Source organism: Rhipicephalus sanguineus, chromosome 2 (genome assembly GCF_013339695.2).
Source record: "Rhipicephalus sanguineus isolate Rsan-2018 chromosome 2, BIME_Rsan_1.4, whole genome shotgun sequence".
Taxonomy (NCBI): Eukaryota; Metazoa; Arthropoda; class Arachnida; order Ixodida; family Ixodidae; genus Rhipicephalus; species Rhipicephalus sanguineus.
In genome coordinates this window covers 17,734,478-17,759,814 of record NC_051177.1, presented here as the reverse complement: position 1 = coordinate 17,759,814, position 25,337 = coordinate 17,734,478, and the positions used below count along the sequence as shown (strand labels likewise).

At 46.1% G+C, this 25,337-nt stretch overlaps 1 protein-coding gene across 1 annotated transcript; it reads right to left on the bottom strand.

The window, feature by feature from the left end:
• Positions 1-601: 601 nt before the first annotated feature.
• On the bottom strand, positions 602-24,517 carry LOC119381067 (cholecystokinin receptor type A-like). The gene is made up of 6 exons (XM_049412149.1): positions 24,467-24,517; positions 23,260-23,336; positions 12,366-12,664; positions 6,266-6,466; positions 3,123-3,318; positions 602-1,338 (listed from the first exon to the last, which is right to left on the bottom strand). Exons 1-6 carry the CDS (start codon positions 24,515-24,517, stop codon positions 942-944), a joined length of 1,221 nt encoding a protein of 406 aa, XP_049268106.1. The 3' UTR covers positions 602-941.
• Positions 24,518-25,337: the final 820 nt, after the last annotated feature.

Genomic DNA, 25,337 nt, shown 5'->3' with positions numbered 1-25,337 from the left:
GGGCGTCTTTGCATAGTGTTAAGATTTGATCCCTCCCTCGTACTGCATGTGATAAGAGGCCATATGTAGTACAAGAGGTATGGAGTGTGTAGTGCACGTGTAATTACAATTTTTCCTATTGTTGTCCTCTCTAGTGATCCACGACGTTTTACTATCTGCGAAAATATAGTCACTTTTTAGTCACTTGACCGAAGAAGCTGATTCCGGTATTTCCCATAGCTCATTCGTGTCATTCGATATTTTAAATATTAACTCCACTCACTCACTCACTCACTCACTCACTCACTCACTCACTCACTCACTCACTCACTCACTCACTCACTCACTCACTCACTCACTCACTCACTCACTCACTCACTCACTCACTCACTCACTCACTCACTCACTCACTCACTCACTCACTCACTCACTCACTCACTCACTCACTCACTCACTCACTCACTCACTCACTCACTCACTCACTCACTCACTCACTCACTCACTCACTCACTCACTCACTCAATGCTGACGAACAGCTGCAGATCAGCGACAATGTCAAAATGGCGCTAGTGTTGGTAAATTAAATCCCCGAAAGCATGACACTGACAAACACGGAAAATCTTCTTGTAGTTTAATACAATTTTAATAACACTGAACAGATGGTTTATTTATATGTACAAGGGTGGTTACCCTGCGTGAATGAGGTGAAGTAAGCGGGATAGGCCTAGCGAAAAACTTTTGGACTGTGCAATGGTTCGGATTGCGATCAGCTTGATTGAGCAGAAACGTACGGAGATCAGTCGCCACCTAAATCAGTCGTCACTGTGAAGTGCGCAATTTTATAAGCCCCCAAATCTGTAAACATTGTTAATTACCGGGAGGGTTGTAACGATGTTACTTTTCGCCCAGATGAAATAACGACCCTATTTTTAATAACAAAGAAAAACCAATAATCGGAACAACTACGTCTTTTCCCGATCAAGAACGTAAACAAAGTCTTGCTTAGTCAATCTTCGCACACTGCCTGGACCCTGTACGCGCTGTCTGCGACGGCACAGCGCGAGGAAGCTAACTCTGAACGTTCTGTTCATGAAGCAGTACGTGATGGGATTGCAGCAGGAGGAGGCGTACGCCAGCAGCTGCAGGAAGCAGATGCCCCGATAGCCGAGGCCGTAGTACACGGCTTCCGGTCGAAACAACGAGACCGTGTTGAGCACGTACAGGGGTGTCCAGCAGACGAAGAACTCGACCACCACTACGAACAGCATGCGGATGATGCGCTGCTTGGTGGCCAGCGACCGGTCAGGGTCCCGCTGGTGCCACCGGATGGTGGCGCCCCGGTGCACGCGCAGTGACGTGCTCGCCTCGCGCTGAGCTGGGTGCACGGCTGCGAGAGGCGAACCTGCGGAGAGGGCAGGATGTTCGGTGTTGCTAGTTTGCATCTGCTCGTGCGACGGTTGTGTCGACGGTAGGTGCTATAAAACTAGAGCATTCGTTGTGCTCATTTGGGCTGGTAGGTTCGTGATTATATGCAGGAAATACCGCTATAAGACGGGACTAAGCGTAAAAACACAGACCACTGCGATGGACTAACAGCCAAATGTTTATTCTTCCAGGCCGCATATATACTAAACCACTTCTGCACAACAACAAACAAGAAAAAGGATTAAACCAGCATGCGCAAAACCTGTATTAATGTTGACCACCTGGGTTTCTTTAAAACCTGCACCCAAGTCTAAGTGAACGGGTGCGTTTTAGTCTTCTTCTTCTTCTTCTTTTGCATTTCTCTTCCAGCGAGATACTGCCGCCGCGGTTGGGAACTGAACATCGCACCAGAGCCGTCGTGCTTAGCAGCGCTACAACTTAGCTGCTAAAATACCATGTAGGATAATAGCTGAAATAGTAAGCTTCCTCAAGTGAAAGATAGAATGCCACCAAAATGCCAGCCTGAAATATTGGATGGTTGAGATTTCGGTTAGAGTAGAGCAGGCAGAAGAACCGGCGTATGCACCACGAACTACTCACGAACTCGCTTACAAGCCGAGAAGAAATGCCAGCTCCGCCCAAAGCCGTCGATGTCCCTCCCATGGAGGATTTGCATAAATGCTCCATCCAATAGCGCTCACTCATTTTCGTGACGTCAAACACTTCTCGAGTGTTTCAGATGGTTGACTCTCCCGTACAGACAAACGCTCGGAAACAAAGGTCGGAAACTTGAACATGCTGGTAAATTTCGTCAAAGACTCTGACACCGCTGCTCAGCGAAACGCAATGTTTTAAATAGCAACGACGAAACTTGGGTCAAAAAGGGAGCCGACAGATGGATACACGGAGTGGGATAGGTTTCATATAGGAGAAAGTGCCTCAGAGCAGGCTGGCCGACGTTTCGATAGGGGACCTATCTTTGTCAGAGCCGCCTTGTCATCCCTGGCGTGTTAGTTTTAAGGGGTTAGTGATGACCGCAGGACATGACGTCATCACTAACCCCTTAAAACTAACACGCCAGGAATGACAAGGCGCCTTTGACAAAGATAGGTCCCCTATCGAAACGTCGGCAAGCCTGCTCTGAGGCACTTTCTCCTGTTTGAAACCTATGCCAACGACGAAACTTGTAACTCTTAATATGCGCAGTATTTACATAAGCCGAGAAAAAGTACTTACGGATCGAGCGGAAACCTGCCAGCACGACTTTCACAGGTGAAGGGCATTCGCGCCGCAGATCAGTGGGCGGAGCTACCATTTTTTGTTAGGTTGTGACCGAGTGTAGTAGCGTGCGCAGGATTCTCGATTAGGGTGAGCCAAGTTTCACCCCCACCCCCCCCCTCCTGCTCTGACCTTCTTTTCATTGCGAAGCAAACAAATTTCGCAATGAAGGCAAATGAAAATGAAGCGACGACGTGCTCCTCACAAAGGCCTGCCTTTGCTGGACTTAATTCTTGGAATGCAGCATTAGGGGTCCTAGGCCGCCATTATCTTCAAAAATTTCCATGAACATAGCCCTACAATGACGGGACAGGTCAGTCTGAGTAGAGGCATGGGGCAGACTTCGTGCCCCCTTTAAATGAATAGGGGGAAAGGGGGGGAGCATCGCCGCTCCCCCTCCCCCCGTGCCTATGATTGTTGCCTCGTGTTTTAAGGTGAACGCACCGTTCTGTTTCGGTGATCCTGTGGCCGCTTCAGTCTGCTGCTGCTGCATGGCTGAACGCAGGGTGGCCGCGATGCGCGCATACGTGGCAACCATGATGAGGAGTGGCAGCACAAGCAGCAGCACGTCCAGGAATAGCGTGAACAGTCGTTCGTACAGAAGGTCTCCCCAGTCCTCTCGACATTTCATCTTGGCTGCACATAGCACAAAGTCGGTCAAACAGCATTGAAGGACATGACAATGAACATCAGCGACTGCAGCGGTTTTTGTCAACCTAGCGGAGCGGTCGGAGTGGTAGCTATTCAGACGCGCAGGAAAATCGCAGCATTCGTTAAATAAAAAAGCGCGAAAATCGGGACGAAGCGCACAGGACCGTAAGGACAAGAACAAACTCTGTCCTTGTCTTTACGTTCCCGTGTACTTCGTCTCGATTTTCGCGCTGTTTTTTCCGATGGATTCACACCAACCGGCCCAGTTAGCCACACATGTGGTAAGCGAATAGCCTTCTTTAGAGCACTCAGATCTCATTCACAACGCTGACTCTCTGAGGTGGCGCAAACAGGCTTGCAACCTCAGTTCAATTCGTACCCAATTTTCAAAGCGACTAGTTGCGCGTTCTCACACGTGGTCGCTTTTGGCTGAAAGGGGACGATTTGCGGTTCGTGCAACGTAACCTATGTTAAATGTTACGTAGGTATATTGAATGGTCGCTTTTGATCTAAAAGATGCTGTTTAGAAATAAAGGGGGGAGGGGGGAGACTGATTAGAGTGGGAAAGCGCTTTGTCGTTTCTAAAATTCATCATTCTTGTAAAGCCGGCCATATCTGACCATTTGTGACTATTTCGACTGGTTTCTTTACGAATTCTATGTGCTAGATCACTTGCGACCGAATTGGTCGCGCGACCTTTGAGAGCCGCCTGTGCGAACGATCCCTGCTGCAGTAGTAAAAGAAGTGTCGCATGCTCAAGATATGAGCACAAATTTGCACAAGATAAACAGCGACCAGGTGTGCCTGAGTTTTATTGCGCAATTGCGTGAACGTCTCTTCTCCACAAGTGAGAATATCATTCCACTGTTAGATTTCACTTGGAATGAGCTATCGCTATAAGTGCGATGAAACAATTTATTTGCTTGGGAGCGATATGAAGCCATTTACATTTCTCGAGTGAAGAGATACGAGTAGATGCCTTATATATTTCCTGCTTTGTGGAAGTTAGAACTGAAAACTAAATTTATGTTGTCGTAATAAAGTGATGTACTGCATACATATAAAATTTATCTCGAACTCTTGTGAATAAAGTAGTTCTTCATTCTTCACCAAAAGACGGAAGGTACGAATAAAAACCATAGTTTAGTGCGTGCGTGCGTGCGTGCGTGCGTGTGTGTGTGTGTGTGTGTGTGTGTGTGTGTGTGTGTGTGTGTGTGTGTGTGTGTGTGTGTGTGTGTGTGTGTGTGTGTGTGTGTGTGTGCGTGCGTGCGTGTGTGCGTGTGTGTGTGTGTGTGTGTGTGTGTGTGTGTGTGTGTGTGTGTGTGTGTGTGTGTGTGTGTGTGTGTGTGTGTGTGTGTGTGTGTGTTATTATTTTACAACTAAATTCATTTGAAGGTGGACAAGGAGAAACGCTTACCTTGGGCTGTTATCAGCTATAAATCATTTAAGATCAGCATGCCGAGTGGTAAAAATATACTGTAAAGAAAAATCAATAAACGAAAAGAAAACGAAAGATATGGCACTCAGTGTGTAGGACTTGAAAACAAAAAGTAAATTGAATGCCCGGAGATATAACAGAGCCGTGCAATGTACAATGTAGTACGGCTGTCAATACGTTGTAACTACTCCATTATGTCACACCCTGACAGAAAGAAAAATACAGAGGCTAGCAGAAATTCAGTGTCATCACTGCTATGTGCAGGGCTTGCGCTGCCTTAGACGAGGTGCTTGAGGTGGCGCGAAGAACACAAGTATGCGAAGGGCTCAAAAAGTAAAAGAGAAAGAAAACATAAAAAACGAAATAAATAAACAAATGGGGCACGAGTGACTTACGAAACCTTAAAATGTGTCTCTAAGAGCATATTATTGTGCGCAAGAAAATACGCGACACAAAAAAATGTTGCACACGGGCTAGCGCTACTTTCAACTGTTGATAGTTGCTTTTGACTGTGCTCTAGAAGCAAGTGAACACCATTGAATGTGATTTGAGGAAATATACCACTTGTTCATAAAGCCAGCTCACAGTTGTCACATACATCAATATCCCCATTTTGGCATTACAGATGTTTCAGTGACTACGTTGCTTCGCTAGTTGTGATTCTTTTATATTCGTGTCGCATGCAGAGTTTCAATAACATTTGCTGGCAGACTAGTTGGTGATGCATAGTTCATGGGTAAAATACAGCACAAACCAGACGATTAACACAAGGAAGACACGGGACAGAGTGCTGACTTCAACTAAGAGTTTATTCTTGGGCGAGCTTGCCTATTTATGAAATACGATCAAAATCAGACAAGATATCTCCCAAAAATAACAGATTAAGAAAACATAAAAGCCCTTACCACAAACACGTGCGCCACTGCGTCATCTTCTCCAGAACATAAAATTCATCCCCTACGTGATGACAAAAATTCAAGTTCTTTTTTTGTTAATAAGATTGAAGGAGCGCTTACGCACAACGAACCTGCCTTTTCAATTTCCCTAACCTCAATTATTTCGCGAGCTGTCTTGCCGGGATAAGACAGCGCGCGAAATAATTGAGGTTCGGGAAATTGAAAAGGCAGGTTCGTTGTGCGTAAGCGCTCCTTCAATCTTATTAACAAAAAAAGAACTTGAATTTTTTTCATCACGTAGGGGATGAATTTTATGTTCTGGAGAAGATGACGCAGTGGCGTACGTGTTTGTGGTAAGGGCTTTTATGTTTTCTTGATCTGTTATTTTTGGGAGATATCTTGTCTGATTTTGATCGTATTTCATAAATAGGCAAGCTCGCCCAAGAATAAACTGTTAGTTGAAGTCAGCACTCTGTCCCGTGTCTTCCTTGTGTTAATCGTCGGGTTTGTGCTGTATTTTACCGATGAACGCATGCAGAGGAAACATAATAACATTTGTGAGATCTTTTTGATCAAGTTTCTTTGAGAGGGTGCTTACAAGAGTCTCTGATGGGCCTCAGTTCACTGAGCAGTGCGATTGGAAGCATGAGGAGAAGCGAGACTGTCCATACTGTCGCCACGGTGCGCTGAGCGTGCCGAGGTGTCTGCCACGCTCGTGAGCGTAGCGGCTCGCAGATGGCGTAGTAGCGCTCTACCGACACGGCCACCAGAGTCCAGTCGGAAACGCACACCGACACCGCTGGGAATTCATAAATGCACTGGTCACAACTAAATGCATAAAACACAGAGTATCACAGCATACACGTATACAACAAATGAGACAGAAGTAAATGGGATGCGACGATCAGAGAATAAATGTCCAGTTTGTTAGCCATTATTGGGGAAGAACTAAGTCCACAACTGAAAGTGATGAACGCAACCGTTGTCAGTGATCACACGGCCTGCTAGACCACGAAATCTCTTTCATCTGTAAAAGAGTTTCTTAGCACCATCAAATCGTTTTAAAACTCAGAGCCCTGCATAGTAAGATTTTTAATGAAGCTTCATATCTGGCAATGCAGTATTTAAATGCAATAAGCACGTGCTAAAGCTCCAATTCGGGTCTCATTTTACTGCAAGCTACTGTATATAGCTTCAGGAAAAGCACATCGCGAGCGCCGACTCTGTAGCTCATACTCTTTATCTGCATATACCACTCATCGTGAATATCCTTATGGTTGGGCTCGCCGGATGTTCCGCCTCTGGCTCACACAGTTGTGCTCGAATACGATAATTCTACCACCAAACCGAATGTTGTATTATAATATTTTAGGGGCGAAGCTCCTTAGTGTGTGGGTCGTTCCCTCCTCTGTAGTAGTATAGTAGTAGTATGTATGTAGCCAGCTCTAGTTTAATGAATTGCTCACTAAATGAGCAATTCACTAGATATTATAATTTACAAGACATCGTAGTGCTCCTTGATTCAATCACACTAAAATACATACTTTGCGGGCGATATACTCTAGTGAGTTTTCAACTTTTCGTCTTAATGTACATGATAAAGAAATTATTTCTACGAAAAACGCAAAGCACACCTTGGGCAAGATGTTTGGTTTTGAGACGCTTTCTGTGCAGTGAACGCCGTGCATTGTTCGCGAAGCCGAAGCACTTGCAGGATCGCGTTCCGTTGGCTTTCGTTGGGCATGCTATCGACCTCGCGTCGTGGAACGCGAAGAGGAACGCTACGCGCGTCGTGTCTTCCCTCTAGCCTTGCCGTTCATTCTCACAGGGCGAGCGGGGAACGCGGTCGCTCTTGGCGCGCTTTCTTTTTCGCTCGGGAGCGGACACTTTCCCTGCATTTCACCGACCACAAAGCAGTGATAATGAAGGGACCACGTAAACCAACAGTACAATAAAAGTTTGATGTTTAATATATACACGGTGTTTCACACTCTTTACATGATGTACTGGGCGAATTTCACGGAAGAGTTTCACGGTTTACCGATGATTCCCTCCGGAGCTTCGCCCCACTCATCATCATTCACCCCGTGGATAACTGCGATTTTTCATTTTTTTATTTAAAGCCTGACGAATAATCAGAACGCATGACAAATGGTGACATACCAAGACCTCACGAACTGGCAAATATTCTGCTCATGCAGAGTAGTTTGGTATATAGATTAGAGCACTGCACGGGCCGGGATTGCCCGGGACTCGTTCAGATTTACCCGCCCGAGCCCGGCCCGGCGACTCAAAGCAAGACCCGGGCCCGGCCCGAACCCGAAAAAAAATTTCGCCTACCCGGCCCGGCCCGGCCCGACCACAGATCGGGCCCGACAGGGGCCCGAGCTAATAATCTAGGTGGTGTTGCCCGAGCATAGAGTCGACCGCAAGGCGTTTTAAGTGGCAAGTATCTACGAATGCTCGGCGCATGCTTGGCTAGCAAGTATACTTTAACCTACGGTACTTTCTTGTAAATAGGGGCTGGCTCACCGTGGTCGAGCGGACATACTGCATGGGTACGATGAACGTTTGTTCGGCAGTGGTATACTATACCTAATTTTCTAGGAATACAATCGGGATCATCGAGAGCGTTCTGTAGCAGATATCGTTGGACGAAAAGTGATTTGCAGCATGAGTCCGGTTTCGATAAGGAGCGCAATAAAAACAGAGGGGACAGAAAACACAACGCTCTCTTCACTTTGTTTTTGTAGCGCTCTCTATTGAAATTTAATAGACATGAAAGTGAAACAATGAATCGGTTTAGATTGATAAATTGTACTTTGAGAAATCTAATGACGTTAATTTCACTAACACAGATGCATTAATGAAAAAGAAAGTCAAGGTCAAGGTTTCGTTTTTAAATTGCGCGCCAAAATCTCCACTCGTGATAACACAGCTTTCAAAGCGTATTTTTCGTATTTTGACGACTTTGGCTGGTCGGAATTTCCTGAAGCTTCGTATTTTAAGTCTATGGCCCCCTCGGAAGACAATGCACTTCATTTTTACCGATTAGGAAGTGCGCAGGACCTAGCAGACGCCATCAAAATCTATAACGCGTTTGATGCGGGAATTTCAAGGTGGTGTCACCAGCTGTAATTTCTTTTTACGCGTTTTCTCGCTGCCCATGCATCTTCTCGCGGCCGGCATGGGAATTTCGGGATTGTGAAATAGAAATTTACTAATACTACAAAACTCGTTTTTCCCTTTAGTGTCTCTTTAAAGCGTGCTGTAACGAAACAGCCAAACTTGCACCCTTCTGTATATGTAGCACCTATCTTCATCATAGTAGCACCGTGCCACATCAAGAGGAATAGAGGGAAATGTGAGATTTGTTACATTTGTTTTAAATACACTAACCTAGATGAAAATTATATTGAACCGCGCTTTGGAAAATACGTATAAGGAGCGGAATGAAAAAAAGAGAAAGTATTTGTCATAACATTCTTTTCATATATCACACCACTGCTATTATATACAATCGATAAGTTCTTGTGGCATAGTTTATAGTTTATTTGTTCGCATGTTATTGTACAAAAATCAAATTATAAAGAGATTCCGCTAGGAGCACACCATGCGCCGTTGCATCACATGTCCTGCCGCGCTAAAGTTCCTTGCACTGCTTGCGCTAGCCGCAGGGGCGCACATCTGCCTTGCGAAATGTGAAGGCGTCGGCAGTCGTAGTTCTTAACTTCCACCACTGGAGCAAACTTAGGATGTCTTTTTTAAACCTCTGCAGAATGAAAATGGCTGTCCAGCTCATCACTTCACTTCTCTCGTTCCCGAATGTTCCGCCACTCTTCAACATAATCTATAAATGCCTCTGAGGGCTTGTCCTTGCAGTTTTCAGCAGTGTTTTTTATGCACGGCTTCCACAGGGCTTTTTCCATATTATAATGGTGGATGCCTTTATAGTGCTGTTGTACCGGTAGAAGGTGGCCTATGCTGATAAGACTACACTAGTAGGAGTGGCAGTGGGCGGACGAAGTGATTGCGATTTATTTTCGGGGTTCATTCCAGTTTTGTAATAAAGGTGCGAATAAGCTTCTCGACGCTTACTCATTGGATTCATATGATTCGAGATAAGGGGACATCGCCCGGCATGGAATTCGTGATCCTTATTTTGCGCCAGATATTTCGTTAAGCTAATGTACTTTGCCTGTAAACATGAATATACATGTTTAATGGACTTATGCTATTCTTGCACATTCCCACGCTGTTGCTGCAGTATCATGTAGCTTTCGCACTATATAGTGCAGGGGTCTGAAACACGCGGCCCGCGGCCTCTTGCAAGCGGCCTGCGCACATGACTGTCTTCGTCCCATTTATTTCATTTATTTATGAGTACGTTCTTGAGCTACACAGGCATGACAGGTCTAAAGCATTTTTTCGTGAGGCACCGCCTGCAGCCACCATGTGTTGATACATAACCGTGAAACAAAACACTGTATTGTAGAATTGGCGTCCAGATTTTAGTCATTTTGGAGACAGGTATCGATATATTGGTGGAAACGTGCCGCCAAATACCCTTCAGAACTGACCATTATATGAAATTTCGAAAAGGTATTTCAAATGGCAACGTTAGCTGACATCTGGTACAACGTATTCCTCCCCCCCCCTCCCACCTTCGTCACTGTCGTGGCACTTGTGGAAGTAAATTTTTGCGAATGCAGCCCTTTATCTGAGGCGGGTTTGAGACCCCTGATATAGCGCGGAACAAAACGAACGCTCAGATGTTAACAATGTGGGCACACAAAGCAGGCTGTGCATGCCCATCTCGCGTCACATGACCTCCGGGAACCTAGACGGACCCACGGAAAAAGAATATCTTTATAGGAATCTTGTGCAACGACACTCCGCGCAGTCTTTTCATTATAGTGGATGGCTGGAACTTTCAAGAACGTTTCCCTGCCTGGGAGCTCTGTGATCGCATTTGCAATGATAATGCATAGTTATAAATTTATTATATTACATTTATTACAGCGATTACAGAATAGCATTTGAGATATAAAATAATAACGACTGCAAATAAACCACGGAACAGCGACATGTCAACTATATATGCGCCTGGTCTATTTACTTTTAGCTCGCCCGTTTCAGATACATCAAGTAGCCCCTTATGCAAGAAGCAAAAGGTCAGTAATTGTCGCTCATAAAACTTCTCCAAATAGCTTGCCCCACATAAAAAAAGAAAAAAAAAAGAATAGTTTTATCGAGATAAAATGTGAAACGTATATGTACGCGCAACGTATGAGGAACACTTGAAGGGACACTAAAGAAAAAAAGCGATTCTTCTTTTATCAGTAAACTGCTCTTAAAATTCCATAATCACCACGCTCGCTGCGACAAGAGTCTTGATACGCGAGAAAACATTGACCTCTGAGAGGGCCATAGGCTTAACATACCAACTTCCAAGATGTTTCGTTGACCCAATGCCCCCAAAATACGACATATACAGTTTGAAATCCGTGACGTCACGCACGGAGATTTCGGCGGGAAAATTAAAAATCGAACTAGGCCTGATTTTCTCCTTATGATGGTGAACTAATTACATTCGTGTTCTCAGAGTACACTTTATCAGTCTTAACCGAATCATCGCATCACTTTAGTTTCCATTTAAGAACGGAGTAAAGTCTAAGCCCGGCCCGACACGAGCCCGCCACCTCAAACCCGAGCCCGGCCCTAAGCCCGGAGCTTCATGCCCGAGCCCGGCCCGGGCCCGCCGTGAAAACTACTTTACCCGGCCCGGCCCGGCCCACGGGCCGGGTCGGGCCCGGGTTTTCGGGTAGGCCCGAGCCCGTGCAGTGCTCTAATATAGATCCATATGCTGAAACAGCTGGACCTTAAGCGAGGGTGATCCATGCTGGAAGAAAGGCCCATTACTCTTGTTTGTCTACGAATATTGTAACGGTGCAAAGCGACTGTCAGTGGGGCACGGGCTCAGAAAGAAGGGCGAGGAAGACAAAGCACGCAGAGCGGCTAGCAGAATGAAGAAGTGTTTTGCTTGAGTGGGATACCCGTTAGAGTATTGATGTGATCGATTTGCTTTGCTTTAGTAGAACTGCGCTAGTCCGTACAATGTAAACCGGATAAAAAAACAACATGAAAACCAAGCCGAAAAAAAAAACAAGAGGACTAGCTGGCTAATCGAAAACAATTTTTTTTTCATGTTGTCTTCGATTAGACAAGTTCTTCGAAAGGCAAGCTTTCGTGTTGTTTTTCATGCTTTCGGCTGGTTTTTATCCTTGTTACTTATAATTAATACGATCAAAGACGAACGTTCATCACACCATACCACTATGAGCGGAGGTGTGCGAGTGATCAGATTATATTCATAAGTTTATTTTTCTCTAAAGTATATATTGTTACTATGCACTTTAGAACTAATATGTGAAACACTTTGTGAATCAATTTGGTAAACTATGCGAAGCAATGATTTGAAATAAGACGACCATGTATCTAGCTCTGGCCTTGGCGTCGCCGATGAAGGTAAAATTTTTTATTTCGTTCTTTATCTTTATATTTCGTTTTCTACCCTAAATATTTTGACCACGGTGCCAATTACCTTATCGTCCAATTAGTTTAAGCCTGTTATACTTGGTAATGCATGCAGAGGAAGATTATTTCGTTCCTTTAGTCGACCCCACTCACTCACTCACCCTGCAGGTAAGGTATGAGCTTGCACATGAGTTGTCCAAAGACGAACTCGCGTAGAATGACTCCGGCGAGAGTGAAGGGCATGCAGAACACGCCCAGGAGCAGGTCGCTCACGGCCAGGTTGAGAAGAAACAGGTTGGTCACAGTGCGCATGCGCTGGTTGACGGCCAGTGTCAGGATCACCAGGCCGTTGCCCAGTACGGCGAGGAGCAGGATGATGGCATACGGAGCCACCAGCACTGCCTCTTCCGTGTGCCACCAGCTGGTGGCCGTCGGCTGCTGCACAACGCCACGATCTCTCCTTTGCTCATGGCCAAAAACAGTTGAGGTCAACGCATGTGAGTGGAGCTGTAAAGGGCTTCATCAACGCTACCGACAGGAAAAACAGTAGAGAGAGAGAAAAAAAAGGCTAGGCCTGCGCGGAAAGCTTATTCACGGCGAAAGTCGCGGCGAAAGCTCGAAGAGCGGCATTTCAAGAGCCCCTTGTGAAACCTATTGGGGCTACTAATACAAGCACACTTGCAAGGTACCCACTACGCCATAAATAATTCTTCTGAAGTTGGGAAGCATCCACGACGCCTTTATTCGTCTTTCTGCAGAGAAACCAGGTACCCGCTACACATCTGTAAGGCATTATGTGCACTTTGATGATGTGGTAGATGATGACGATGAAAAATTATGGCTGAGTCCTTTGTAATGGGTTGGAAGCTTTAAACGACCCACTAGTTAAGTAATTCGCATTGTGTGACGCCCGGTCGTTATTTCACTCTCCTACCATGCTATATAACATACGTTAACATGAGAAGGAGAGGGAAAGAACTTTATTGAGGTCCTGAGGAAATTAATCATTGAGGCCTTATGGGCTTCCTCGGCGACCAATACAAATACACTTGCGAGGTACCTATTACGCTCTAAGTCATCATAATTTTTGTGAAGTATAGGGAAGCACCCGCTATGCCATTTTTCATCATTCTGAGAAGAACCGTGGTGCCCGCTACACATCTGTAAGGCATTATGTTGATGCAGTGCCTGATGACGATGATGCCGTGCCTGATGACGATGAAGGATTATGGCTAAGCCCTTTGCAATGGGTTAAAAGCATCCAACGACCCACTCGTTTCGCAGTACGCATTGTGTGACGCCTGGTTACAGAATTCGCGTTGTGTGACGCTTGTTTGTTATTTTACTCCTCTGCGATGCTACATTACACATGTTAATGTGGTTCCTTCCCGACATGAAGCATGTATATTGTTACGAGATGCACCAGGGTCTCGTGGGTAGCATGACACGAGGGCCAAAGGACTGGGCTGGGAATGTCCAGGCAGTGGCAAGGCAAAAGGTAGCCAACGAAAAAAGACGTTTAATACGTGACGAGGACAAAACACACACACAGCATATGGAAGCAGAAGCTCTCGACGCTCGATGCGCCGGCCTTTTATCAGCGCTCAGACGCTAAGAGGAGGAAGGCGCAGCCCGCTGTTCGGACGCGTCCGGCGTCTCCGAGGAACGCGTCCAGTGTCTCTGAGAGGGACGCCAGCAAGGAAGAGAGCACTGCACAGGTAGAGTATACTATACTCGGCGACAACTTTTCTTGGCACTGAAGGGAAAGCTACGGGGGCGGAGCTTCTGCACTTGTACTCCTACGCGAGGTAGTCCGGTTTGGCGCGCGTCTCATACCGCTGTGGAAAGCGATGGCTGCGCGCAATCAGCGTTGCATACCGACGGAGACGCCGTATAGCGTTGGAGGTACACGTAAAAGGCGGGAATTTCTCACGGGTACAAAAACGCAAAGTGACAACGTATAAAGTGAATTAAATACAAATATATCGCCAGTGTGTACTGCTTCCTGTCTCAAGGAGATACATGTAGAAAATTAAGGAGTAGTTTTTATATCTCACGTAGAAAATACGGACGCAATAGTGGAACTACATTCATTGGCGTTAGGATACACGCGATTTGGTGCTGTAGCCTTCGCTCCAATGCCAAGAAAAGTTGTCGGCGAGTATAGAATATTTTGAGTGGCGCAACCAAAGCCGGCGCACCATGCAAACCGGTGTCCCCTCTTTTGAAGAAAGTAGCGGCGGCGCTGGCGTCGCATAATCTTGAAGACGGCCGGGGACGCGACACGCGTAAATGAAGGAACGCGCGCGTCTACCGTCTTGCCCGGCCGCGCCGAGGAAAGTTTGCATGTGCCGACTCGCTTGCGTTCGCGTCTGCGAGGCCAGTTAGCGTCTGCAGAGGCCAGTTAGCGGTAAAAAAGACCTGAAGCCACGCATTTCTATAGCAGTACGCGTATTCATGCTAACAGAAAAGCACATGCAGTGCACAAAGTTCTACTTCATCTAATTACGCCTACATACGGGCTCCCTTTTTTTGTAGACGCTAGAGTAAGAAGTAAATACTTAATTGGCTCAGTCGCGCAACACTATTTATATTGTAGTATAGGCAAAACACAATTTAAACACGTGCAAATAAAGCATGAAAAAACATCGAGCACAGTGCAATACACGAATGTGACCGAAGGCCAGTACCCCACTGATTGGCAGATTGCGCTTCTCTCACACGTAATAGGGACGTTAGGCCGATTTCGTGCATTAATTTAGCAATTGAAGGCGAATACAGCACCATTAGGCTGCAGTCAACGCGCTTTATTCGCCGACAATCGACTCAAACCGCCTACGGCGAAGCGCAGCTGCGTGCATACGCGCCGCCGACCGCCTATCCACACAAACGCGGCGATGGTGTTGCCACCTATAGCCCGATCTCGCTGCGAATAGCACTTTAAGCGGCACCTGATTAAGAGTGTAGTGACGGTTAATCAGTGAACGTTGGACGTCGATATAAATTGAACGCTAAAATTGCCACACCGCCTACCTATCGCCATCGAGTCATCTTACTCGAATGCATAAGAACCCTTGTGAGCTATTTAGGGGCGAAGCACCTTAGGGTCTAGGCTTGTCCATTGTGTGGTGTCCGTGCTCACGGCACATTCCCGATGTTTATACCCGGCGAAACAATTGTGACACATATGCGTGTATGTTGCGATTAGGATTACGATTATGAAGTATCAGATAAGAGTCATATGCAGCACTCAAAACACTCCTGAAATATCTTAATAAAATGAAATTGAATAATAATTAAAGCACTATGTTCCCGAAATCAACAAATCTGGCTATCACAATTCTGAAGGATGTGTACAGTGGGATGTGGAAGTTGTCGTGTCAGACAGTTTGACCATTGGCTCTCCATTTCACAAACCACAAAGCAGTAATAATGAAGGGAAAACGGAATCCAGAACTCCAAGGGATATATGAATTAAAACACGAGGATTAAAATAGAAGAGCATTAAAGAGGAACCAAATGAATACACTTGTACATATATCGCAGCCATGGCAGCGAGTGTGGAACACTATTTTTGAACATTTAAGACGTAGTTCTAAAGATTCTATTGAAATCATGAATACTAAGGGCCCGTATCTCCACGTTCAGGTTGATTAGTACTCGCCGAAGTCTGTCCGCTGCAGCATATATGTACAAGTAGCACGATTGGAGGTAAGATGAAAGATACTTTTCTTGCAGCAAATGTACTGTTCATGTCTCGCTCGCCTTGTGTCCTCTTCTTTGTGCTCCGTCCCGTTCGCGCTGAAAAGTTTTCAAAATGTTCATGTCCCTTTCTATAAAGCTAATTTCGGTGCGTAGACTTCTGTGTTGCCGCTGTATGACTGTGAGGGCAATCAACGAGAGTGGGAAAAGCAACATGATCTCCCAATTTTCGAAGGGTAAACAATACGAAGATCACAGCGACAGCATAAGAAACAAAAATAGGGCTGCCTATTAGCCATTATTTCGTATAAACACAGTACATAAATACATCGCATGCTTTCTAAGGCTGATAGGTATACATTTAGTATAGTGTACGTGCTACAAAAACAGACAGACAGAAAAAGAAAAGAAACGTTGCAGTCTAAACGTGCAAACTTGTTGATTAAAATCAAATTCTTAATTCATACCACTGCGTTACAGAAGATTCGAAGTGATACAGAGATTGTTAATGTGCCCACGAAAACAAAACGTTCTGTATGCAAAATCATTCAAGACGCGATAACGGGTAGTTAAAAAGAGATTTAAACGAAAAATGTTTAAACAGGGTCAAAATATTTTTGCCGTTAATTAGTAAAAAATAAACGCGGAGAATTAGAGGCGTAGTACCTGTTCAACTTACGTGAGAGAGGGAGAGAGGTTTATTTACAGAAAGGCAGAGCTTGACCTGAGCCATAGCATGCTCTCGCCTGCTAGTCTAAGCCGGGGGATGGGAAAGGGGAGGAGAAAGAGTAATGAATGACGATGGTAAGTTAAGGAGGTGAGTATATACACTCCCGTCAAGTTGGGCGCAGTGCTATTAGCCCCGAGAACGAACACTGGCGGCGCGGCAGTCGCGGCGATGTGACGTCACGGCAAGGACTCGCTTGCTCCGCGGCCGAGGATCGCCTTTTTCTGCGCCCGCCGCGTACCCGCTCTTTGGTGATTACTGCTCATTCTTGCGATGCAAATCTCTCAAGGTAGAAGGTTGAAGTTTGCACTACTAGCGAAAGTTTAGTAAGCTGTAGAAAGTTTGGATAATATAGCTTATAATGGGCGAATTCCCGCCAAAACGGAAGCTTCACCGTGAGAATGGTGATGCACGAGAGCAAGACATTCATTGTTTTCACCGCGTATTCCAGAACATCGGTGCTAATAAAATTTACGCTAATGGTCCTCACTTCATTACAACCTGGGGTAGACTCCACGGTTAGAACACGCGTACCGAAGATTACAAATTAAATTAAGACATTTTCAATTCACTAACTACATTGCGGTTTATCGTACAAGTTATGTCTGCCTTTGCAGATTATATAGGTGATTTGACAGAATTGCGCTTTCTGCTACAGGAGACTTTAGATGAATCTTTCTATCGTAAAGAATCACTTAATACATCCGGGAAATTAAACAAAGTCAAATGGGGGCGTTGTGCTTCGAGCAACTGTACACGTTGCGTCGTGGAAGGCTTCTTGTAAGGCAGGTCAGGCCACCAGCGAGCACGAGCGCGAGCGACAACCAGAGTCACCGATTGTCGTCTTCCTCTTTCATAACAGCGGAGCGTCTGTCATTCGCATTCAGTACAATTATTCCCCGCGCAATAAGGAGCCATCCTGGCGACCTAGGGGCCAGAAAACACAGGAGGATCGTAGCACTGTTTGAGTCTGGACACGTGAACGATTTCCTGGCCACGGCGGCGATGGTCAGAAGACGGTTCCAGTGGCTCGATGAGGTAGTTCACCGGCGAAATCTGTTGAAGTACACGATATGGACAGTGGTACTTGGGGACCAGCTTGGTGGAAAGGCCAGGAGTAGTAGACGGCACATGAAGCCAAACGAGCGAGCCAGGATCGTAGGAAGTAGTGCTAGTGGACGCGTCGTGGTGGTGCTTCTGGCGCCCCTGGTCTTGTGTTGTGAATGAGCGTGCAACTTGGCGGCATTCTTCAGCGTATGTAGCTGCTTGGGATAGAGTTGTAGACTCTGAGGCATCGGGTCGGTACAAAAGAATAGTGTCCATAGTACAAGAAGGCTCGCGTCCGTAAAGGAGGAAAAATGGGGAGAACCCAGTAGTGCTTTGAATGGCGGTATTATAAGCGAAAGTAATAAACGGTAGTACTCGATCCCAACTGGAGTGGTCTGACGAGATGTACATAGACAGCATGTCGCCGAGAGTACGGTTAAAGCGTTCTGTCATCCCATTGGTTTGAGGGTGATAGGTGCTTGTGGTGCGATGCACGACGTGGCACTCACGCAGCAATGCTGTGATCACGTCCGAGAGAAACACACGACCGCGATCACTCAGCAACTATCGAGGGGCGCCGTGACGAAGGACGAGATTGTGGAGAATAAAAGTGGCCACGTCTTTTGCTGTAGACGAAGGAAGGGGTGAAGTTTCGGCGTACCGTGTGAGGTGGTCGACGGCAACGATTATCCAACGGTTACCGTCTGCAGTGCCCCGCACCTCCACCACTTCAAATGGGGGTGTTGTGCTTCGAGCAACTTTACACGTTGCGTCGCGGAAGGCTTCTTGCAAGGCAGGTCAGGCTACCAGCGAGCACGAGCGCGAGCGACAACCACAGTCACCGATTTTCGTCTTCCTCTTCCATAACAGCGGAGCGTCTGTCATTCGCATTCAGTACAAAAATAATACTGCCACGTACACAATGGTTTTGGAAATTCTGAGGTGTTGGTATACTTGGATTATGTAAACATTTCTTCTCAGCACTCGTCTGGGATTATGTGGCCGTATACCCTGATTTGCTCAACTGCTGGTCCAATCAACCGCCGGGTCACAAGCGGTAATATTAAATTCACGTGGAAGCTCTGTTGATAGCAATCGCCTGCAAAACAAACGCCTGAAAGTCGATATCAACGTTCTGAACTGTTTCGATGGCACTGTCAGTGACGTGGCCCACGTATTAATTAAACGACCTTCGCCTTAATGAGTCAATAATGGTCTCGCACGTCATGTCCACATAAAGGTTGATGATGCTCAGGGGTATATCAAATGCAAAGAAAATTAATTTACGAGCTGGCTACTTAAACTAGTACTTATACAAGTGTAACAGCGCCATTGCTACGATGCTGCATGAAGACACTATCTGAGAGCAATAAGGAGTTTCCGCAATCAACCTCAACTTTTTTATGTTGTGAAATGAAGCCCCGAAATTATTGCGAGAAAAACGTGAAACTAAACAACATGATGAGTGAGCGAGTACACAAGGAAAACAAACACAACAACTGCGGCGGTATTCTCGGGCTTGCACTTTCGAGATATTTTGCGAAGATCAATGCTGCATGCGCTTTCGTAATCGTGCGCGGGGCTTAGCACATCGGCAAGAACGCTGTCCACCGATCGCGGATGCGTCCGATGCAAATAACACTTGTGGAGGCGAAGCCATCATATTTTTTAAAGGAATCGCCCGTGAACAACCCAACCTAATAATGTGAATAAGGTGTCTTGCGTGTCAAGACCGCGACATGATTGTGAGACACGCTGCAGATTAATTTTGACCGCGTCGAATTCTTTAACGTGCTCCTGTATCTAAGCAGAGGAATGTTGCTTTTCACACCCGTCGGAATGCTGCTGCTGTGGTCGGGAATCAGACCCATCCCCGAAGTTAGCACCGCGGCACAACAACAAACCTGATCACCCCTTTCAAAGCGTGCACGACGGCGCGCGGACACCATTGGGGACTGTGAAGAAAAAATGCATATAACTTTTTGTCGTTTTACTAGGAACGTTATAGACGCTGTTTTCGTCATTCATCTTAAGCTTGAGACAGGCAAAAAGCGAACGTAAACAGCGGAACAGCGCACGAAGAAAGCGCGTGATATGCCGCGGCGCGTCACGGCGGGCGTCGAAGAGTCCTTGCCGTGACGTCATCCACGCCTCCCGCCAGGCGGCGCCACTCCAAGTTCTCGGGGCTAATAGCAGCGCCTCCTGTCCAATGGCCAGTAGGAAAGCTGTGACCGCTCTTACGACCACAGTTGGACTGTTGGCGTCAGGCCATGGCCCAGCACAACTTACATGAGTGGCACCTCATTTATTTGGTAAAATAAAGCACAATAGACGGGACAAAAAAAATCTGAGACAGACGGATGTCTCACCTTTATTTTTGTCCCGTTTATTGTGCTTCATTTTGCCAAATATGCATGACCAACTGGCCCAAACTTCTAATGTTCTACCTTGTTTACTATTTGAAGCCCCTGTCATACCCTCATTTATTCTATTTTATTGCGATAGCAATTATATGGACAGTCGCCGTCGCCGTCACTGCCACCATGCACCGTATACATACATATATATATATATATATATATATATATATATATATATATATATATATATATAAAGGCTACAAGAGAACTAATTCAGCAATACTTTCCGACGCGCGGATTTAACGGCCGACCTTAGACGGCTAGGCCACGAAGAGTACCGTCTTTCAGCATGCTAACGGACGGCGAGCTATTTATATACGCCATTTACTTCAGCGTGCTTTCTTACTCATCAGCGAGATGGCGCGAAGTGCGCGCGGAGCGCGCTTTAAACGTCGTCGCCCCGCTCCTGCGAACGCCGATGATCTTCGCCCTACAGGGCGTGGTCGCCTTCGTGCGCTTGTCTCGAGGAAAGAAGGGGGCGGGGGTGCGGGGGGTTGTATGTCTTGTGCTTTCCCCGCGATGTCCGCGCTGAAGTCACAGAGCGTACGAAGGTCACTTCGCTCGCTGCAGCGGCCGCGTTTGCGAATAGAGCGCGCTGTTCAAACGGAAGTAAGTAACAACTGTGACATTTAGTTCGCGCTCGTCCTGTGTGTACCTGTTCGTTCGTTTCGTGCGTCCTGCTTTATGTTTCAGCAGTGCGCTTCAAGTATCGAGCTGTGACGCATGATAGTTCGCGCTCGTCCTGTGTGCGTTCTTTTCGTGCGTCCTTTGGGCTCAGCGACGCGCTGGCAATTTCGAGCTGCTTTCCGTTCTTCGCGTTACATTCCAGTTTGTTGCTATCGCATTCATTGCTTCGCCGTTGCGGCGAAACTGTGACTTTTTTTCTGTAACACACAGTGCGACATGTCTATGAACATGTACCATTTAAATGTATGCTGCATGGAGGGGAAACGAAAAACATGAGGGAGCGTCACGTGAAAATTTTCAAGCCCAGCCATAAAAGATGAAGCAGGAGCATGCTGGGAACTGTGGCCAGCGTATTGAGATGGGGGGGGGGGGAGGGGTAGCGGCGTTTGCGGAGGTTGGCTTATGGACCTAGCGCGTGCTCTGTCAGTTGCGTTTTTCCTTCATGAGCCCAACCAAAAAAGGAAAATAAAAACAGGAGGAGCATCATGGGAAATGTGGACACGAACGCGAAGGAGCAAAGCGGTTGTTCAGGGAGGTTGGCGTTGTGGACGATAGCAGTGCGTGGCCACATCTTTTTGTTTATCTCAAGGCGCCTTGTTGGGCTAGTTGGTTATGGTCCATGAGACTGTTTGTGCGTAGCGCGCCAACCACAAGACAAAAGGAGGACACCACAACGACACCACCACATCACACACACACACACCACACCCAGCTACAACACACATATGCCCACACACCCCACACCACACCATGGTTCACACACACACACACACACACACACACACACACACACACACACACACACACACACACACACACACACACACACACACACACACACACACACACACACACACACACACACACACACACACACACACACACACACACACACACACACACACACACACACACACACACACACAGCGCTAACTTTCAACTAACGGTTTTATTTCTGACCACACGTGTTCTTTTATACTGCAACAAGCGAACGATAAAACCAAGGAAAAAAACGTGTAAAAATGCACAGCATCGATCGCGCACATGTCACCACTGATCACAACCATCTGCACCCACCTTCTTCAAAGTGACAACTCCAGATATCTCTTTTCTTTATCGGACAAACCTAAAGAAGGCGCACTCACGCATTTTTCTTTCACTTTGTCAATTTCAAACGCCTCGATTATTTCCCGGGTTGTTTTTCCTCGAGCCCTATATAGAATACGAGTGCTCTCAAATTCTGGGACGCAACCACACCTTGGCAGTGAATGCCCAAGTGGGGCCCGACACAGCTTTTTTTACATTATACGCGTATTCTCTGAGCGAGCTGAGCAAGGAACTTTATTGAAAAGACCAAAGGGAATCGGGATCAGGGGTGGAAGCGAAGAGGCTCCATCTCTTCACCCGGTCGGTGGCTCCACCCAGGTTCTGCACGGGAAAGGTTTATACACCTTCCCGTGTGGCCAATATAGACGCGTTCACATGTGAGAGGAATAGAATACACCACGCCTTCACTGTAATATTTCTTTGGAAAAAGTGCGGTCTGCCGTTAAAAAGCAATGCAAGAGTTTTAGTCTTGATGTCATTGCCAAGTTGACGGAAAAGAAGAAAAAAGCGGAACTGGAAATCTTCTTCAGTGCCAGAACGCATAAACTTGCTTGCCCGTTCCGAGTGATCATCTCCGAGAGTGAATCCTGGCAGAAGTGCTTAGCAGTGTTTTTACAAAAGTACTTGAAGTTGATACCCCTTAATGACCCATTTTTGGTAAACAAATCAGAACAAATGTTAGATTTTTTCAAATACAAGGAAAACGCAAACCTTGCAGGATTCTCCATCGACGTTAAGGATCTTTATTACAGCCTTCCTCAGACCGATTTGGTGGCGTGTGTGTCCGAAGGTATCGACAGACTAGGAGCACTTCAATTCGAAGATGCTGCCGGGGTGTCGGGTGCCGGGGTAACCAAGTTCTCGACGCACGTGTGAAGCACACGGATATTGTTGCTGTTTTTAGATATGTAGAGGACTATCTGATCGTTGTAATAACGGACCTAACAGTTTTGACGCGGTCGTTTTTAGACACGCTAACCATGTTCACGACTGAGGTATCTCCTCTGGCGTTGGACGCATGAAGTTCCAAAAGACAACTTGATAGGTTTTTAGACTCGGGTGTATTTTCGTAACAGGTGGTGTTGGGGTTAGAACTGCGAGGAATAAGCCTGTACTTTCGTTACATCTGCGCACTCAAAATTGGTAAAACGTGCTGGTATAGGTTCATGTTTCAGAGTTCACTGATGAAATCGTGCCAACACAAGCTTAATGCGAGCTTGTGGGCCCAATTAATCGGTTAATTGATTCTGGCTACCCCCTGCGCCTGTTAACCGCCGTCGCCGAAAATATCAGTAGAAAAGGAAGGGCGAACACCAGTAAGCAGACCGCCGCCACTAACGCAACCAAGGTGTTGTGGTGCCCTACATGCACGGCATTTCGCAGAATTTGCGCAGGATAGCGAGAAAGTCCGGGGCGACGTAGTTTTTTCCGCTCTCGAACGTCTGCAAAGGATGTGCAAAAAAGGTTAATGCGGACAGCAAGGAGAAGCGCGATTGCACAATCAAGCACCGCGAAAATTTTGTGAATTGCAGTGAAAGCGTGGTGTATTCTATTCCTCTCACGTGTGAGCGCGTCTATATTGGCCAAACTGGAAAGTGTATAAACCAAAAGACTCAGAGAACAAGCGTATAATGTCAAAAAAGCTGTGTCTGGCCCACTTGAGCATCACAGCGAAAGGAGGTGTGGTTGCGTCCCCAGAATTTGAGCAGCACTCGTATTCTATATAGGGCTCGAGGAAAAACAACCCGGGAAATAATCGAGGCGTTTGAAACTGAGCAAAGTGAAAGAAAAAATGCGTCGAGTGCGCCTTCTTTTAGGTTTGTCCGATAAAGAAAAGAGATATCTCGAGTTGTCACTTGGAAGAAGGTGGGTGCAGATGGTTGTGATCAGTGGTGACATGTGCGCGATCGATGCTGTACATTTTTACATGTTGTTTCCTAGGTTTTATCGTTATCCTGTTGCAGCATAAAAGAACACGTGTGGTCAGAAATAAAACCATTAGTTGAAAAGTTAGCGCTGTGTGTGTGTGTGTGTGGTGTGTGTGTGTGTGTGTGTGTGTGTGTGTGTGTGTGTCGTGTGTGTGTGTGTGTGTGTGTGTGTGTGGTGGTGTGTGTGGGTGTGTGTGTGTTGTGTGTGTGTGTGTGTGTGTGTGTGTGTGTGGGTGTGTGTTGTCTTTTTGTCTTGTGGGTTGCGCGCTACGCCAAACAGTATCTTTTGTTTTCCTGCATGTATCACTGTGAGGGTACGGGACTGACACTAGGTGGCGGAGAGTGGCGGGCAGGATAGCGTGGTAGGCAACTATGGTAGCGGGGGAGACGTGATTGCAACAAGAGGGGACAGCGGGGACGCAGAGAACGCCATGCCTGGTGCGGCGTGTGCAGTGTGGACGCGGTGACTACGACGGCGTGGCAAGTAGAGAACGTTCCGCCAAGGTGGGGCTGAACTGAAGGAGTCTGTAAGTGTAAGCAACTGAACGACCGTGTGGAATAAACGGGACTAAACAATGCAGTAATGTTTGTAATACAACCCATTAATCTGCTGTTCACGTTAAGACGGAGAAGCGAATACATACCTCCTCGTTGCTCGGAAGATTGTTGTCCAAGGAATAGTTGTGCGATTCCATTGCTTAGAGAGAGAGAGAGAGTAAATGTAACGCTGATTGCCTAATTTTTCAACAGTTTGGTTAAGCACGCCTTCTGAAACGAGAGGAAACATATACAATATAGCAATCAATTTCTGTTTTATTATTTATTGTATTACGAAAAAAAATATGGGAAAGGTGGGCTACTTTAGAGCCGGCTATCCCATTCATCATGATAGTAAGTATTGAAGAAATATAAAGACAAGAAAATCTAGAAAAAATAAAAGAATAAGAAAATAAAAAAATACTCAGAAGCACTATGTACATATACAATATGGGCGTATAAATCATGAGCAGATTCTAAGGGGCATAGTCAGTACATATAATGAATAGAGTCCGTACATATAATTTTTCTTTGTGCACTTACATATATCGGGACTATGAGATGGCTCATTATTAATTCAACACTATTAAAGGGAGCAATAAACAACGACTATAAACAGTTCAATAACCTTGTTTACATTAAAAAATCACGAACAGCGCTCACTGCGCGTCTTTGATTATCAGGATGTGGCCATGTTCCAAGCACTTGCTGATTGTAAGTGGCCGTCTATTGAGCACCAAAATTCTCCTTGACTAATGCGAAAAGGCATTCCAAATCTAGGCAAGTGCGAAGTGATTTTTTTCTCTAGTTGTTTTGAGAAACTTCATCAGTCATTTCTAGCCATTTGAGGACTACGCAAACAAAGAAATCTTATGCGGTAAGTTTTCATGTTTAACTGCATTAAAGTCCTTTGTTCTGGCTCGAACATTTTCTAAATAATGTTTCAGTATTTGTTGTAGCATAAAAAAATGTTATTGA